This window comes from Eutrigla gurnardus (assembly GCF_963514095.1).
Source record: "Eutrigla gurnardus genome assembly, chromosome: 7".
NCBI classification, from domain to species: Eukaryota; Metazoa; Chordata; class Actinopteri; order Perciformes; family Triglidae; genus Eutrigla; species Eutrigla gurnardus.
The window spans coordinates 6,022,834-6,040,264 of NC_139921.1; the positions used below are offsets into that span (position 1 = coordinate 6,022,834).

At 41.9% G+C, this 17,431-nt stretch overlaps 2 protein-coding genes across 2 annotated transcripts in view; both read left to right on the forward strand.

Moving 5' to 3' along the window:
• The window catches only part of LOC311015917 (uncharacterized protein), a 546,979-nt gene that overhangs the window by 459,020 nt on the left and 70,528 nt on the right, over nucleotides 1-17,431 (forward strand). The window contains exon 25 of the mRNA XM_084013359.1: nucleotides 8,693-8,866. Within this exon, the coding sequence (XP_083869485.1) occupies nucleotides 8,693-8,866 (174 nt within the window). The remainder of the gene's footprint in view (nucleotides 1-8,692; nucleotides 8,867-17,431) is intronic.
• On the forward strand, nucleotides 4,199-8,670 carry LOC311015926 (uncharacterized protein). Its single transcript, XM_084013370.1, has 4 exons — nucleotides 4,199-4,444; nucleotides 5,589-5,700; nucleotides 6,473-6,640; nucleotides 7,856-8,670. The coding sequence occupies exons 1-4, from the start codon at nucleotides 4,235-4,237 to the stop codon at nucleotides 8,089-8,091; spliced, it is 726 nt and encodes a 241-aa protein (XP_083869496.1). The 5' UTR covers nucleotides 4,199-4,234; the 3' UTR covers nucleotides 8,092-8,670.

Below are 17,431 nucleotides of genomic sequence, written 5' to 3' on the forward strand. Positions count from 1 at the left end.
AGCCATATGTAAATTCACAATGCATTAATTCAATAGTAAATCACAGCCACACAGAATAGGAGAGTTCAGTGCTAACTTTAAACACCTTTGTTTAGTTGCTGTGTCATGACGAGATAATCACACTGTCATTCCAACCATTCAGGCCGGCACACTACTAAACACTGCTGTGCCTGTTGGCATGGTTCTGTGACTGTGGGAAATAAAATGAGCCCAACAGTCCAGGTGGCATTTAGAGAAAAGTGTGTATGAACATTTAAAGTGGGCCTGCTTCAAAGCTCTGGGGTCCACACGTCTTCATTCGTGTTAATGCAGTCTTCACACTATGACGACTCCGTCCATGTGCCAGACATTTAATGGTTTGAAGTTCAAATCCACACTGGGAACGATGGGCGGCATAACTATGAAGGAGCATTTTACAGCTTTTGTGTGATAGTTGCCTTCCTGAAAATGAAGTCAATAACAACTTGTCAAAGTCATCTAAATTAAAGGCACAGTTCACCCCCACCATCACAAACACTTACTGTAGGTTTCCTCTTACCTGTTATGCTATTTATCCATCTTGATCGTTTTGGTGTGCGATGTCTAGTTTTGGAGATATCGGCCGTAGAGATGTCTGCCTTCCCTACATTGAGACTAGATGGTTGCAGTCGTCATGGAGCTTTGTTGAGAAAACTCATTTCAAACGCAGCGTGTAAAAGCTGCATTTTAATGTGATTGCGTTGCATGAGCTCATGACATCAGCTGTACTGCTTTCACATTTTCTTTTCTAAAAAGAAACTTAGATATGTAGAGAGAACTAGATGCCAGTTAAAGCATCCCGAGAGGCCGGCTTGATGTAGAAAGAGCAAAAACATGCAATAGCAAGGAAAAATGTTAGGAGATGACTGAAAGGAGGGCGAGTGAATCAGAATCACCTTTATTGGCCAACGTGTGAACGTACATGAATTTGACCGTTTCATCTCTTTGGATGAACAGAAATAGAAATAACAGCAAAGACAAGAAAGCTGGACAAATAGAGACAAAGATAAAAAATAGACAGGACGGTTGTTGACACTAGTAAACAGAGAGCTGTATAAATGAATATTATATAAATATATATAAAAATCATGAAAAGGTGTTCAGTAAGTTCTACAGAATACAAGCAGTGAATGGATGTAAATGGACCAGTGAACCGTGTGCTCCTGCAGCTGGTTTATATTGACAGTGACATTTAAAAGAAAGGAGTTGTGTGTGTGTTGAAAGGCAAAAGAAGCTAAGCCGTCATTGATAGAGAGCGCTTTGTGAATGTGCTTTCCAGTGCAGGGAAGAGAAGCTGATCAATAACGTTTATGATCGATAACCTTTCCGCCGGCACAAAGGATATCATTTGTTACACAGCATTGCATTTGTTTGCCGTCACAAAGCCGTGTTTAGGATGAAAAATAACGTCTATATGAATTGAATATGAATCCATCATCATTAGAATGAAAGACCATGTTTAAGCTTAGTGTGTCATTTTTTCACTCGTTAATTATCTCAGTATCTGAGTCTATTTGTGTCCATCACACAGAAAAAGGAAAAGGCCCAACAGAGACCACATTCCTGCATCATTTTAAATGTTTTTAATGCTAACTAAAGTTGATGGAGATATATCCATGAAAGCTCAGGAATTCCTTCATTCAGTAAACAGAGCAGGTGGAGCTGGTCCCCGTGGAGCTGGAAGGGTCTACCTCCCAGACCCTGCAGGCGGGGAAGGTCCATATGTTTGAGTTGGAACAGAAGCACAGCGGTTAAGTTAATGTGCTGATGCGTGGAATAACATGTGGGTTGGTGGTTCAGGACCAGAGGAGCACTGTGACCTGTGGGCTCTCCGTCACCCACTGCTGGACTTCTTCAGCCTGTTCACTGACCTCCATGATCCCTGTGGGTTCATTCATTAATGTGCACCAGAGTCCGTCAGAATGTGGTCCAGCTCACTGTTGAGAGAGAAATAGGTTTTGCTTTGGCTCATGGGCACATGATTTCAATAAAACAGGGTCCTGCAGGTCATCTATTTGTGGTTTGGATTTTGCAGATCATCCTTGCGTGGTATACATATAGTCTGTTCTCATCATCCCTCACATGAAAGTAATAATAATTGTAAATGATTAGGAACACAATACATAATAATAACAACAACAATAACAATAATAATCCCAATGACCTCAAAACCATCCGTCTACAACCTAAAGATACTCAGATCAACAAGATAGAAAAAGAAGGAGGAAATCTCCACAGCTGAGAGGCTGAAAAAGCATCACAGAATCTTGCATGAAAACTTATTTTAAACGATCAGTTGATTAGCCAAACGACCATCAATCCCCTAATCGACCCGTCTGTATCAATAAGTAACACTAAAATACAACATGCCAGTGAGGTGTGTTGGTGAGGACAGCCCCGACCAGGAACAGAAACAGTCCAACAGTTGGTTCTAGACTTGTTATTTTTCACAAACGTGGACTGGATTCTCTGGATCCTGAGATACTGTAGTTCCCGCCAAAACGCTTTGCCATGCAGGCGTTTTACACCCAGGAACCACCTCGATACCCTTCAACGTTTAACGTGCATTTTCACATCATTTTCTATGATAATGACATGAAAACGCTGAGAGTTCTTCCAAAAGATTACACCAATAACAAAACCATAAACCAGCCCGTGTTTCTCTTCTAAATGCTTCAAGAAATGAAAATCAAGGTTGTATTGCCATCTAGTGGAGACATGACACATTGCAGACAGACAGAGTGGTGGAGAGCATGGCACAGTGCACAGGTTTCACTTCTCTTCTGCTGCTATGTGTTGATATGTTTAAACACAGGGAGACATTTAAAGTTTGCTTCCATGCGATCAATGCGTTGACATGTTTATACATGGAAGGATTCATGAAGGTTCTTAACTTCTGTTTGTATTCTCAAAGGGCTCAGTCAAAAGTAGAGCTGTCCCTGTGTTGCTTTGCCTTCTGATTCTGAATCCTTAATATTGAATATTTGAATTCTCTTATATGTATCTAGATATTTATTGGAGTGTCTTGTTATTATTTGTAGCAGAGGGGGACATTCTGTATGTCCTGTATTCCCATTCTCTCCTAATCCATCAATTACCTCTAAACATTCTCTTGTTGGATTACATCCAGATTCACATCAGTACCTGTATGTGAAACTGTTTTGAACAATAGCCCAACTCAAACGTTTGAGCATAAATGCACACAGACAGCTTTTCTAATCATACTTTCCTTTTGACCTTTACCACACATAACACAGCTGCCCTTACAAACAGCAATACCATAATGCAGAAACAGTCAGGGGCATACTAGTGTTATAACATGGCACCTTGAACATTGACCCTCTTGCTCTTACATCTGCTGCAGAGGATTGTGGGTCAGAGTAGACAAAATGCTAATAGATGATGTACATCCTGGTATCTTTTTTACTGCATACTGTATTTGACATATTATGTATTGAGACATGCTAAACGTTTGGTCTGTTTTATTTCTAAAGTTACTCTACTTATATGTCACATGTCGATCAGGGCAGGAAACGATTTTGGTGGTCATGGTGAAATGCAACAGGCTCATAGGAACCATTTGTGTATTATTGTGGCAAACACTCTAAAGCCTTTATGGACACTTTCCACGAGTCTGCATTTTTTACATTTTATTTTACTTTTGCCTTTATTTTATGGAGAGGACGCTAAGTCAAAATATTGACTTTGTATCTAAAAAAGAATGACTTATTATCCCAAAAATATTTACTTAGTATCTGAAAGACATTGACTTAGGCTATCCCAACATTTTGACATAGTATCTAAACAATATTGACATAGTATCTCAAAATAATGAGAAACTTCACATAATAATGATGTATTTTCCCAAAATATTGATTAAGTATCTAAAAAAATAATAACATTGTATCTCAAAATAATGACATTGTATCTCAGAATACTGACTTAGTTATTAATAGTTACTTAACATCTCAAAAATAATGAGTTAGTGTAGTATGTCATAATTCTGAGCTACTAAGTAATTGTTTTGGGCCGTTGAAGCCATAATACGCGCAGGGACTCCATTACCCAGAGTGCATCAGCCCTCGCTTCAGTCGGCAGGATTGGCTTGCCGTGACCCCGCCCCCTGCTACTCCCCCTAGGTTAACTGACATGTTGTACTGCAGAGAGGAGCCCCGGTCGGCCGCGGCGGAGCTCGGAGCTGTCAGAAAACAACAGTATGTCGACACACGCTCGCATGTGCTGCCGCTTGTTGGACACACGGAGCCGGTTAACGGCTTTCAGGAAAGTCGTGCGCGCTCCCGTCCTGCGCGGCGCCGTCCCGCGGCTGTACTCCGGCGCTACGCACAAGGAAAATGAACTTGAATTTGGAGAGTCGACCTCATCTGGAGCCAACTTCACCTCATCTCTGAAAATGAGGTCCAGACAGGTAACGTTTACCGTCATAAACCGACACCAAGTAGTAGTCGGTGCCGCCGGTTTCACCGTGGAGGTCTCACCCCGTCTAGTTCAACCACCGGACTTATAGCTAGTTTTAACCTCGTTGGGTGAGTTGTGTCAGGTTGTGACGTAGCCATAACCTCTGTCCAGTTCAGGGCCTAATGGCTAAACAAGCTAACGTAAACTCTGTTAGGGGTTCAACACCCAGCCAGCACCGTAATGACTGTATTAAACGGTCATTAGGTAACTCAATGAGATTACAGCAGCTATGGCAGCCATGACAGCTGGTTGCTTTGTCTTTGAGAGTCTAAAGCATTCCTAAGAAGTCATGAATGAAGTGGTTGTTTGGAGGGAAATCCAGAGGACCGATGGATTTGAACTACAGCAGCTCTGTCTTTACACAGGAATACACGGGATGCATAGATATATTGTATCTGGCTTGGTGCTGTAGTTCAATGAAGTGTGTTTTTGCCATTAATGCTGATAACATCTGACATAGTAATGGCCCACTTTTGACAGTGGAAGAAAACTCTTCAGGTCCAGTTCTGTGGCTGGTGGAGGTTTAATCACTGACAGCGTTTCCATGAAATCCTTTCTGACGAGTGTGGGGCTAGTCAGAGTTTTATACCGTTTACAGACAACATGGAGGAAGGTGTGATGAGTGGATCTGCATTGACTCAATAAATGTCTGCTTCCAAGAGGAAGAGAGCTGCTCTCCAGGCAGCCTGGTTTCTCTACACAACGTCACAACGGGCCATTCATCGGGCCGGGATCAATCAATGTGAGATAAGGAGGATATCAGGATAACAAAAGTTAACCACAGTCAGATAGGAGCAGCAGGACATTTGAAGTACAAGTACAAGAGAAAGGAATATTAGGATGAGATGAAAATAAAACTGTGAGGTAACACATTTTCTTCTACAACAGGTCAAAGGTCAAAGCCATCCACAAAGCCCCGTGCAAACTCCCTGTGTGACTTTTCAGTGTGTTGATTTATTTGTTTATTCAGGATTATTTCACATATCTGCCTTTCCCCTCACAATTAGTGTTTCCTATCTTCCTATAAATGCACTAACATGAATGAGACATGAATACGGATCTAATAAATAATAATAACTGTTCTTTATCCCCAGGAGAGGCTGAGAGATGAGAGCGTACTTCCCTTCTCGGCGTTCTTGACTGACAGCTTCGGCCGGAGGCACAGCTACCTGCGCATCTCCCTGACTGAGAAATGCAACCTGCGCTGTGAGTAGAAGCTCTTATCCAGCTAACTGAAGAAACCACATTCAGTAATAAAAGCTACGACGAGCTACAACTCAGGTCGGAGATTTTGTAGACAAGACTGCAGGAGATTTATCATTTAAAGAATAACTGCAAACATCATCATCACCTGTTTAGAATAATGTGTACGTATTTAAATTGAATGAAATCCTGTATAGCAACAGACAAAAGTTCAGTCTATCCAACATTAGTTCTTGTCTCTAGAGTGAATATTGAGTGCTGAAAATAAACCAGAAGAAAACATCTGTTATACAGGTCCAGCTTGTATTTAATGACAACCCGCCCATTAGAATTCAGTTGGCAACCATTATGGATCAGTGAGCAGGTTTTCGGCATGTTGTTCATCAATAGTTGCAGTATAATCTGGAGTATGATGATGACACCTGAGAACATGTCAATGAAAAGAAAAGCAGGGCTCATTTTTTTCTAAAACCTATGAAAGGTTGAATAACTCAATAAGATGCAAACATCTGGAACAACAGCATAATCATTTTCATACAATCTATTTATTTCTTTGTACTAATGCTTTATAATATTCAGGTAAATGACAGGAAGACAAAAGGATACTACCATTTAATTTAACATCTGTAGTTTCATTTTATATTGTTATATGCTTATAATATAAGTAGATCCACGTCTGTAGGTTTCATTTCCCACCAGAGCCCCAATTATTGGACAATCCGTGAACTTGTGATGATGTAGGATAGAAACATCTTTGGTGTCTGGGTGTTTTCAGGTCAGTACTGCATGCCGGAGGAGGGGGTGAAACTCACCCCGCGGGGCCAGCTGCTGTCCACCTCCGAGGTGCTGTCCCTGGCTCGCCTCTTTGTCCGTGAGGGGGTGGAGAAGATCCGCCTCACTGGAGGAGAGCCCCTCATCAGACCCGATGTGCTGGATATCATCGGTAAGCAACTCGTGAGCAATTGATAAAGCTTTTATCAGTCATGAGATTAACGTACATTTAATGAGGGATTCTCTCCTCGGTGAAGGTCGTCACCCTCTACTACATCATCTGAGTTTGGTTGCACCAGCTGTTCTTTAATCTGCATGTTTGTAGAATCTATTAGCTGGTGTGGAAGAAGTGATTTACTAAAAAGAGTTGCACCAATAAATCTCCAGAAATGTCTTTAGCTAGTAAAGACTTGAGTTGTGCCAAAATCACTCACTCATTCACGCCTCCTTTCTCACTGTCCAGAGAGGTCCGTGTGGTGATCATCATCTCTAATAAAAAAACACTTTGGGACCGTTAATTACGTCACATGATTAAAACGTGTCGGATCAACAGCGATTCTGTGTTTATGTCTAGGGCTTTTATTGTGAAAGGTAAGAACAAAAAGGAGCGGTCTATGTTGCCCTGTCAGTGTGGAGGTAATAACCAGATTCTGCCAAATGAATAAATAAAAGTACTTTGTGACCATCAGTGTTAAGATGCTATAATATATGTTTATATACAATGCTGGGTTAGTGACCGCCGGTTGAACGGTACTTTTCAAGATGAATTGTGGGATACTTTGTAGGGCTGCACCATATTGTAAAAAACTAACATTGCGATTTTTTCCAACCCTGCGATATATATTGCGATATTAAAAAATACAGGAATTTTCACCAGATGACCTGAATACCACTATATTATATGCTGCACTGCTGAAATCTTGTGGACAATTAACCTGCACTGATCTTCCCTCTTTTTGTGAATGTTAGTAGAATGGCTTCTGTCTGTTTTAGAGATATGTTTTGCTTGCTTTTATTGTGCCGGGACTTGAGGACATGTTTTGTTCTAACATTTATTATTATATTATATTAAAATGGAACATTCCAGCTTCATAATTACATTAAGAAACTAACAATGAGTGATAAACATGTTTCAACCTTTTATTCAACAACTGAATGATTGAAATATTTTACAGTAAAACTAAACATCTTTCTTTTTTAATCAAAAATGATAAAAATAAATAAATAAGAGCAGAATCTAGTAGAAAAGAAGTAAACAGGATTTCAACAAAACTATATAAAGTCCGTTACTAGAAGTTAGTTCACGTCAGCTAGAAGGATTGTAATATCAGAGGTTTCATTTACGTTAACGTTTGAATCGGTGTCCATGTGTGTGTTTGGTAATTAGACGCAGCCAGGATGTCTAAAAAAAGAAAAGTGGACATAAGAGACTTCTTTAGAAGTCAAAGTGTAAGTTACTCAAAGAAAGGCGTTACACCCATCCTGCAACACCTTCACTGGCTCCCAATAAAGCAGCATATCCACTTCAAGATCCTCCTCATCATTTACAAAGCTCTCAATAATCTGATCAATAAAATGTATTATTATTATTATTATTATTACTATTGGATTAGAATTGGGTGATAATGTTTTGCTACATGATTTACAACCAGTCAAACCAAAGAAGGGAACAGTAGACTAAAAGTAGCAATAGAAAACTAGAAGAACTAGTAGAAAACACAGTGAACTGAAAGAGTTAGAGTTTTATTAAAAATACTTGTGTCCCCCCACCTCTGAAATCAGAATGTCATCCTTGAGTGTATGTCAGTCAGCGACCGTTGAAATTAGATGAGTTCATTCGCCTCCGACATCGCAGGCTCTGCTGCCATGTGACTATCGCTCACACGTACATTGCGATGACGATGCTCAAACGATATATCGTGCAGCCCTAGCTGCCACTGAGTAACCATAGCAACATGACAAAGAAGCAGAACCCGATTGGTCTTCCTGTGTGCATATGACCTGCTGATTGGCTCACAAGTAGAACCTTAGAGAACCAAGGTGGTTTGACTTTGGAAATAGAACCTTTTAGTTTCCTAAATAAAACACCTCACATAATGTTACTAAGTTGTCATAGAATAAGAATATGTGAATAACTTAATTATGATAATAATGTCAGTTAGAACCTGAGGTGATGAACAGTTGTTTGTAATTGTTTCATCACTAATTTCTGGTTCCTCTTCAGACTCAGTGTCTGTAACCTCTCAGAGAGAAGCTGTGAAGGTCTGTCCTCAGTTCTCAGCTCCCAGTCCTCCAGTCTAAGAGACCTGGACCTGAGTAACAACAACCTGCAGGATTCAGGAGTGAAGCTGCTGTCTGCTGGCCTGGAGAGTCCACACTGTCGACTGGAAACTCTCAGGTCAGATTCAACTACTTTGAGAAGTTTACCTATGAAGCTTTCAATGATGTGTTTACATGCACCAAATATTCAGTTATTTATATTCACGTATTCCTAAAAAGACACATTTGCTACTAATCTGTTTACATGGCTGATGAAATACTGTTTCTGCTACTAACGACTTGCCAGCAAAAGAACAAAACAAAACTTTTGTCAAAATCAAACCTCTCATTTATCTTTTCCCCGCCGTTCGATGTTTTAATAGTTTTATAAATCCACCTGGCGTTTATAAATGCTGTTGCAAACGTCAGTCTACGTTTTTGAACGTCACTCCATGAACATGTGAGCCTGAACTACAACACCAGACTGTCTCTGCTGTCAAGGTGGAGCCAGTTTGAACCACTTTCTATACAGTTGAGTTTATTGAGTTTATATGAAATGAACTAATATTCTTGTCACGGTGGCTGAAGCAGCAGGGAGGACCCACATGCAGACTCAAAGCTATGCAGATGCAATGAAGACATATTATACATGAAAACACCCCCTAGTGGCCAGCAGAGAGAATGCAGCTTTAAGGACCTTCAGGCTTGACTTCACTTTTCTGAACCAGAGGTTGATGCCTGATTGGAATATCAACTCTGACAACTGAACATGAACCAACCAGACATTTTGATGCTGCTGACAGTTTTAATCCAAAGTTTAAAGCTTCTAACTCGTCTGCACGGCGGAGACAAAACGCCATTTTAACACCAACATGTGCACACACATTTATGATGACAATGACTGTAAAAGGCTCTATAGCAAGGGTCACTAAGAGGTGGAGCTTGGCCCAGATCCAGACCCAGACCCCGTCCTATCTGGACCCAGACCCATTACTGATAGATCATTGAGAATTATTAAATGATGACGGAGTGTTTCCATTTTACTGCTGCAGCGTTAGCATCACTACACTGGTTCAGATGGTTGGAGGCTAAATCATCTCACTGGTTGCTACTCACAAACACTAAATTACCCAGTAATGCAACGGGGTGAAACGTTAACTCCAAACTTAATCAAATCTGTGCAAACTGGAGTTTCTGTGAGTGACGTTTCTATGGTGACAACTGACGAGACTCACTGACAGCTGACAGATGGATCAGAGAGTGGAGGTGATAAACGTCAGTCAGGTCGGTGAGATCTAGAGCCGATAGATAAGTTCACACGGCTGCTCTCAAAGAGGAACGCTGACAGTGAGAACAGAGCTTTGAATCAAGACAGACTCTTTTCTTCCAACTGGCAGTTGAACACCTGAATGCCTCATATGTTCTGAGACTCTTAAGAAGCACATTTTCAAAGCTGTGTTTTGTATTTTACTGTTATTATCAGAGTACTTGTTATTCATAATTCCTCCAGTTCAATATGAAAACTATAAACATTGTTGAAATGTTATTGAATTACAGCCTTTTTTCTTTGCTAGATGGTTTAAAATCAATACCAGATCTTTGTTGGCGCACCAGGTCTGAAGACAGACCACATAGACTGTTTCAACTGTTGTTTCTTCTCTTTTCTAACGCTTCAATTTCTCTCTCAATCATTTCAGCTCGTCTCTTGTCTTTCTTTTAACTTCCTCCTCTGTCCATCTCTGTCCATCACTCAGCCACGCTTATCCCACCCAGTACAACATCAACACAGCAAAAGACAAATATCACTTTTTCTCATTTTAAAAAGTGGACAAATGGACATAAGTCTATGTAATGTCCCCAGAAGTGACAGTAGTGTGTGTGTCTTCAGTCTGTCAGGTTGTCTGATCACAGAGGACGGCTGTTCTTCTCTGGCCTCAGCTCTGGACTCCAACCCCTCCTATCTGAGACAGCTGGACCTGAGCTACAATCATCCAGGAGACTCAGGAGTCAAGCTGCTGTCTGCTGGACTGGAGGGTCCACACTGGAGACTGGACACTCTCAGGTGAGGACAGATGGACAGACACCAGACTGGACACTCTCAGGTGAGGACAGATGGACAGACATCAGACTGGACTCTCTCAGGTGAGGACAGATGGACAGACATCAGACTGGACTCTCAGGTGAGGACAGCTGGACAGACATCAGACTGGACACTCTCAGGTGAGGACAGATGGACAGACATCAGACTGGACTCTCAGGTGAGGACAGATGGACAGACATCAGACTGGACTCTCAGGTGAGGACAGGTGGACAGACATCAGACTGGTCTCTCAGGTGAGGACAGATGGACAGACATCAGACTGGACTCTCAGGTGAGGACAGATGGACAGACATCAGACTGGACACTCTCAGGTGAGGACAGATGGACAGACATCAGACTGGACTCTCAGGTGAGGACAGATGGACAGACATCAGACTGGAAAGTCTCAGGTGAGGACAGATGGACAGACATCAGACTGGACTCTCAGGTGAGGACAGATGGACAGACATCAGACTGGACTCTCAGGTGAGGACAGATGGACAGACATCAGACTGGAAAGTCTCAGGTGAGGACAGATGGACAGACATCAGACTGGAAAGTCTCAGGTGAGGACAGATGGACAGACATCAGACTGGAAAGTCTCAGGTGAGGACAGATGGACAGACATCAGACTGGAAAGTCTCAGGTGAGGACAGATGGACAGACATCAGACTGGAAAGTCTCAGGTGAGGACAGATGGACAGACATCAGACTGGACACTCAGGTGAGGACAGATGGACAACAGCTCCAGACTGTGTCTCCGTCTCTGACTGAGGAACTGGGGTTCATGTTTAATGGTGGACCTGATTGAGGTCTTTGAATGTCTTCCTGCAGGGTGGACCATGAGGGACAGCAGAGACTGAGACCTGGTCTGAGGAAGTGTGAGTATGTTTTCAGTAACTCAGCTGCTCCAGATGTGAACGTGTTCATGACCGAAATCCGATGATCACGTTTCTATCAGGATGTAGCGTTTGTTTCTTCGTGGCTGTAAAGATGTCGTGTTGTGTTCACACCAAACGCCACATTTTCACACTCAATTACACACAAAGTCAACGCAAAGACGCAAACGGACGGCAATTCCTGCCGGACGGCAACGGAGACGTGTTTGTGTGAGTTTAAATATTTCAACTCAAGAGATAAATTCCTCTGTGTCTCTGAAGCGTCTCAGCGTTGAGATCGTCCTCCTGTCGTCCTGACGTCCCTGAATCCTAAATGGAGGAACCAGATGTTGTCTCCTGGGTCTGTGGTCCCCTAGAGGTCTACAATAGTAGCTCACATTAGTCCAGAGACCAGACCAGACTATGTGGAGGAACCAGAGACTGTCTGTGGTCCCCCAGAGGTCTAGATAGTAGCTCACATTAGTCCAGAGACCAGACCAGACTATGTGGAGGAACCAGAGACTGTCTGTGGTCCCCTAGAGGTCTACAATAGTAGCTCACATTAGTCCAGAGACCAGACCAGACTATGTGAGGAACCAGAGACTGTCTGTGGTCCCCCAGAGGTCTAGATAGTAGCTCACATTAGTCCAGAGACCAGACCAGACTATGTGGAGGAACCAGAGAATGTCTGTGGTCCCCAGAGGTCTAGATAGTAGCTCACATTAGTCCAGAGACCAGACCACAGGTTGGTCTGGTTTCAATCTTTAGTAATTTAGTGATATATTTACGACCAACGATGTAATTTTGTGGTGTTTTTGTTTAGTCTGTTGATCGTCAGTGATCCAGAACAGACAGGTTGCGTTCTCACTAATCCAACTTTCCTAACGGCTCTACATATATTACACTAATTATACACATATATAGAAACCTGTTCTCCAGGCAGGACCACACGGCCTCCCACAAAGAACACCCCCACTCCACATGGCTGACTGGTCGACACCCACACACACACACACACACACACACACACACACACACACACACTTGTATAGTATTTAGTTAGATAGGCCACTTGGACTTAGTGTATGTTTCTTTGTTTATTGTTAATAAACCCCTTATGAACATACTGCTGTGTTTATTAATGTTGTATAAGAATGAATGATATCAACCTCTTCTCTGTGAAGAATTCACAAATCCTTCAACTGTTTGTACTCATATTCTAATAGTTATTAATTATTGGCATTTGAGTACAAACTCCTTTATATTGAGACTGAGTATTGATATTAATAATTATCTATTAATAACTGAATCTGCTCCTGCTAGTTCCCCAACACTGTGTTTTTCTCTGCCATCCAACAAAACACACACCACTACACACCGGTGTCCTATTTATCAATGAAATGTATGACGTGACCAATCACCATCAAGTTACCGCCCCCTTGTGATGTCATATACTAATACCCAAAGTATATTTATTAAGCTTTTAAAACACAAACCAAAAAACACCCAACTGTCTCCAACAATAACCTTTAGCTGCATTGTGTTTGTTCTCTCCATCAGATGTCTGTGAACTGGAACTGGACACAAACACAGTCAGCAGAAAACTCAAACTGGACGACACCAACAGGAAGGTGACAGGTGTGTCAGACGACCAGTCATATCCAGATCATCCAGACAGATTTGACTCAGAGCCTCAGCTGCTGTGTAGAGACGGTCTGACTGGTCGCTGTTACTGGGAGGTCGAGTGGAGAGGAGATGTTTATATATCAGTGAGTTACAGAGGAATCAAGAGGAGAGGAGACGACTCTGGGTTTGGAGGGAATGATCAGTCCTGGAGTCTGGGTTGTTATGATGGTGGTTACTCTGTCTGTCACAAAAGGAAAGAAACATACATCTCCTCCCCCTCCTCCTCCTCCTCCTCCTCCTCCTCCTCCTCCTCCTCTGGTGTGGTAGCAGTGTACTTGGACTGTCCTGCTGGCACTTTGACCTTCTACAGAGTCTCCTCTAACAAACTGATCCACCTCCACACCTTCAACACCACATTCCCTGAACCTCTTTATCCTGGGTTTAGAGTCTGGACTGGATCATCAGTGTCTCTGCGTCTCTGAAACTGTTCACAACAAACACAAAGCGGTGTGATTACATTCAGAGTCGATGCAAAGATGTGAATGAAAACATTGCAGTTTGTAATCAGTCAGGTTCATTCCTCCTTGTACTTGTTGTAAATGTATTAATGCTTGTGTAAATGTACTTAAATGAATGGAGTATATCGGGATGGCTTTGTCTTTAGACTGAACCTTGTTGTGTTGAGGAACATGCATTAGTGACTGGAGCTAATAGTTGCTGTCCAGTGAAAACCATCAACATGAAACACAGAGCACACACAGATTAGAATAGAAAACATAATGTATTTAACATATTACAAATAAAAAACATATTAAACTGTTTCTTCATTGTTGGAGAAAATGCTCCTGCTAAATTCACTAAGGAATTATAAACTATGATGATGCTGCAGCTGTGATTTTCCATTCATCAACGCTTTATAACGCTTGCTCTTGGGTGATGTTGGGACTTTGAACATCATGAGGGTGTTCTAGTCCCGCTGTATGTGAAAACATGTATGACATAACTTTTGTTATGATATGGAACAATAAATAAAATGGCATTTAAAAGAGAATAAACTGTTCTTGAACTGATATTTTAGCAAAAGTTTAATAAAACTATATTTTAAAACCAGTGTGACGATCTGAAAGATGCCTCGTCATGAAAATGAAAACAGGGCTGATGTTTGTTTCATTTCCCCGAGTACAGTCCGATACTATAGTATATTGAATGTGGAGATTAGTCCCATTATTATCACTATATTATAGTGTTATTATTTCTAATACCTGCATCAGTTGAACTTGGTACAACTTGTGCAGGAGGCCTGCTGAATGTTGTGTTCCCAAGGACTCGTCTTCGTGTCCAGAGATACACAGACCAGCTGATGAAGACGGCTGCATGATGCATGTGAACGTGTCTGGGTATAAATGGTGACTTTGCTGCAGTGAACCTCCGTTGAATTGAATCCGGCGTCACCAACAGGCTTGGAAGAAGAGAAGCGTCCGCTGGCTGCATCTCGGCTCTGGGCAACTCCGACACTGCAGACGCAAATAAAGGTCGGAGGCGTTTTGCCACTATTTTATCGTCAGCTTCACCTCGGCCTAGACGCAGTGAGTAACGCATAATATTCTCCAAAAGGAAATTGATTAAGATCAAGATGAGAGAATGTGTGGATTCAAATCAAACGACTGAAATAATAAAAAGACAAAAGCTCTGTGTAATAAGGAAGTTACATGAGAACAGGTTCAAATCAAATAATAATACAAAGAATGTGAGTTAAAAGTAGACGTCCTGAGGGTAAAGTTAGGGCCGTTGATGAGACCCAGACCAGAGTCTCCCAAAACCAAGACTGCAAACTGTCCATAAATGCAACTTGGGGTCCTTCATGACTGCAACTCCTTCACTTATAATAGGCTCGTTGGAGATGAGCCAGCCGGCGCAGAATCGATCTCGACGGACAATGCATGCTGGGTAGTTTTGTGTCTGACTTGATCCTGACTTGCTCCGACGTCATGAACACATGGGCAACGATAGTCTCATGAGAACAAGGCGGCTGCAGGTGCTCTCAACCGACTGCAAGACCCGGGGCATGATGGGAAACGCCTGGCTCTCGCCTCATCTAACAGCTGATTGTGTCATATAATGAAAACAATTAGTGTGAGCAGTGTGGCTGATGGTTCACTTTATTTTCTGCATTTGAATATTATTGTTTGCTGTGATGTCATTAGTTGCTGTGGACTATTGTTTTGGACTTTTTATATTGTTTACCTCTCCCATGAACTGCATGAACACGGACATCATTCCACTAAGTGACACACCTGTTGAACCCGCTTCAATCAGCATCTGATTGCCAGTTGAGCAGATCCTCCCAATAAAAGGATGCTAGATCTCTCACCAGAGGACTCTCTGCTCGGATGAACGTGCTGCACGCTGTCGCGGGCTGGATCGCCTCCTCTATTCCCCCGGTGTTTCTGCTGGCTGGATCTCCTGTGTCCCGGTGAAACCGTCTCCCAGACTCCTCCTTGCTACTCCCAGATTTACGAGTAGCAAGAGCTACTCGTAAATCCCGAAGCACACCCCCGTTGCGGGTGCAAAAGGAAAACCAGGAGCCAACTGGAGACTAGAATGAACTGAGTATTTCCCCCCTTCCTTGGTAGAACATTGGACAATCAAAAATACCTTTTCTTTTAAATAATTCTGTCCTTTTTAAGAAGCAATTATCTTGACAAGCTTGTTTTTAGAAAGGGTAATAAAACATATTTCTATAAGAATTCTTCTGTCGTTCTGCCTGTGTTGGTGTAGCTGGGAATCCAAACTTTACTTTGGGGCTACCACCACACCAGGCCTGGCTCCCACCACCACCAGCTGGGCTTCCACCATTGATAGCTGGGCTATCACCACAGCCAACTAGGTCCCCACCAGCTGGGCTTCCACCATACCAGGCCAGGCTTTCTCCACCTCGAGCTGGGTTCCCATCACACCAGACTGAGCAATTACCTCAGTCAAGCTGCCAAACTGAGCAACAATCTCCACAAGGTAACAAGGGGGTTAACCCCATACACACACATGAGGACGCGAACACTGCTCCCCAAGCCTTCTCAACACCACGCAACACTGCAACTGCGACTACACACAGACAAAAGGATACAAACACTGTTTCTCAAGCTTGCCCATCTTCAATTAACAACACTACAGTACGAAATAACAGCGTGAACAGAAAACAACGGACCTATAAACTTTTCCAGACTGTAAATCATGCGAAGGTGATCTGGGACCCGAATACAAAACCTAAAGGAATTTTTGGTGGACACTTAAATATAAGGAGTCTTGCCTCAAAAACAGAGCAACTTGAACATTTATTGTTGGAATCTAACCTTGATTATCTGTGTCTATCTGAAACGTGGTTAACTCCAACAACTCCTTCTAGTGTTTATAGCATTTCAGGTTACAATATCTTCAGATTAGATCGTAAAAAAGGGAAGGGGGGTGGGGTTATGATTTATGTTAAAGAAGGAATACAATGTAGAGAAATGGATTTGCCCAGCCATACTTTAGAATGTGTAGGGGTTAAGATTACACTTTCCCCAGAAATGTCCTTTAATGTTATTGTTTTGTATCGACCTCCTAATGAAAAGGATTTGTTTTTTAAAGATTTATCTGGTATTTTGAAAAAATGTAATGGTAAAGAAATTATACTATTGGGGGACTTCAATCTGAACTGGCTGGATAAAACACGCAGAAAGAAATTAAAGGATATATCCACTAAATTTCAGCTGACTCAAATGATAAAAAACCCCACAAGAATAACAAGATCCTCAAAAACATTACTGGATCTAATTTTTACAAACAGAGTTGATCGTATATCAAAAACATATAACTTAATAACAGGTATGTCAGACCATAATCTCACCTTGGTAGCGAGGCAGCTGTCCAAGCTGAGGTACAAACACCAAAATAGAATGGCAGGTAAGAAACATGTCTCTTTGATTCCAAAGAAAGATATAGAGCATTTTGAGAATGACATCAAGAAAACTAAATGGGAGAGCATAGGTAATAATAAAAACTGTGAGCAGGCCTGTGCTGAGTTGATATCAACATTTAGCACACTTCTGTCTAAATACACTAAAACGGTACTTGTCAAGCA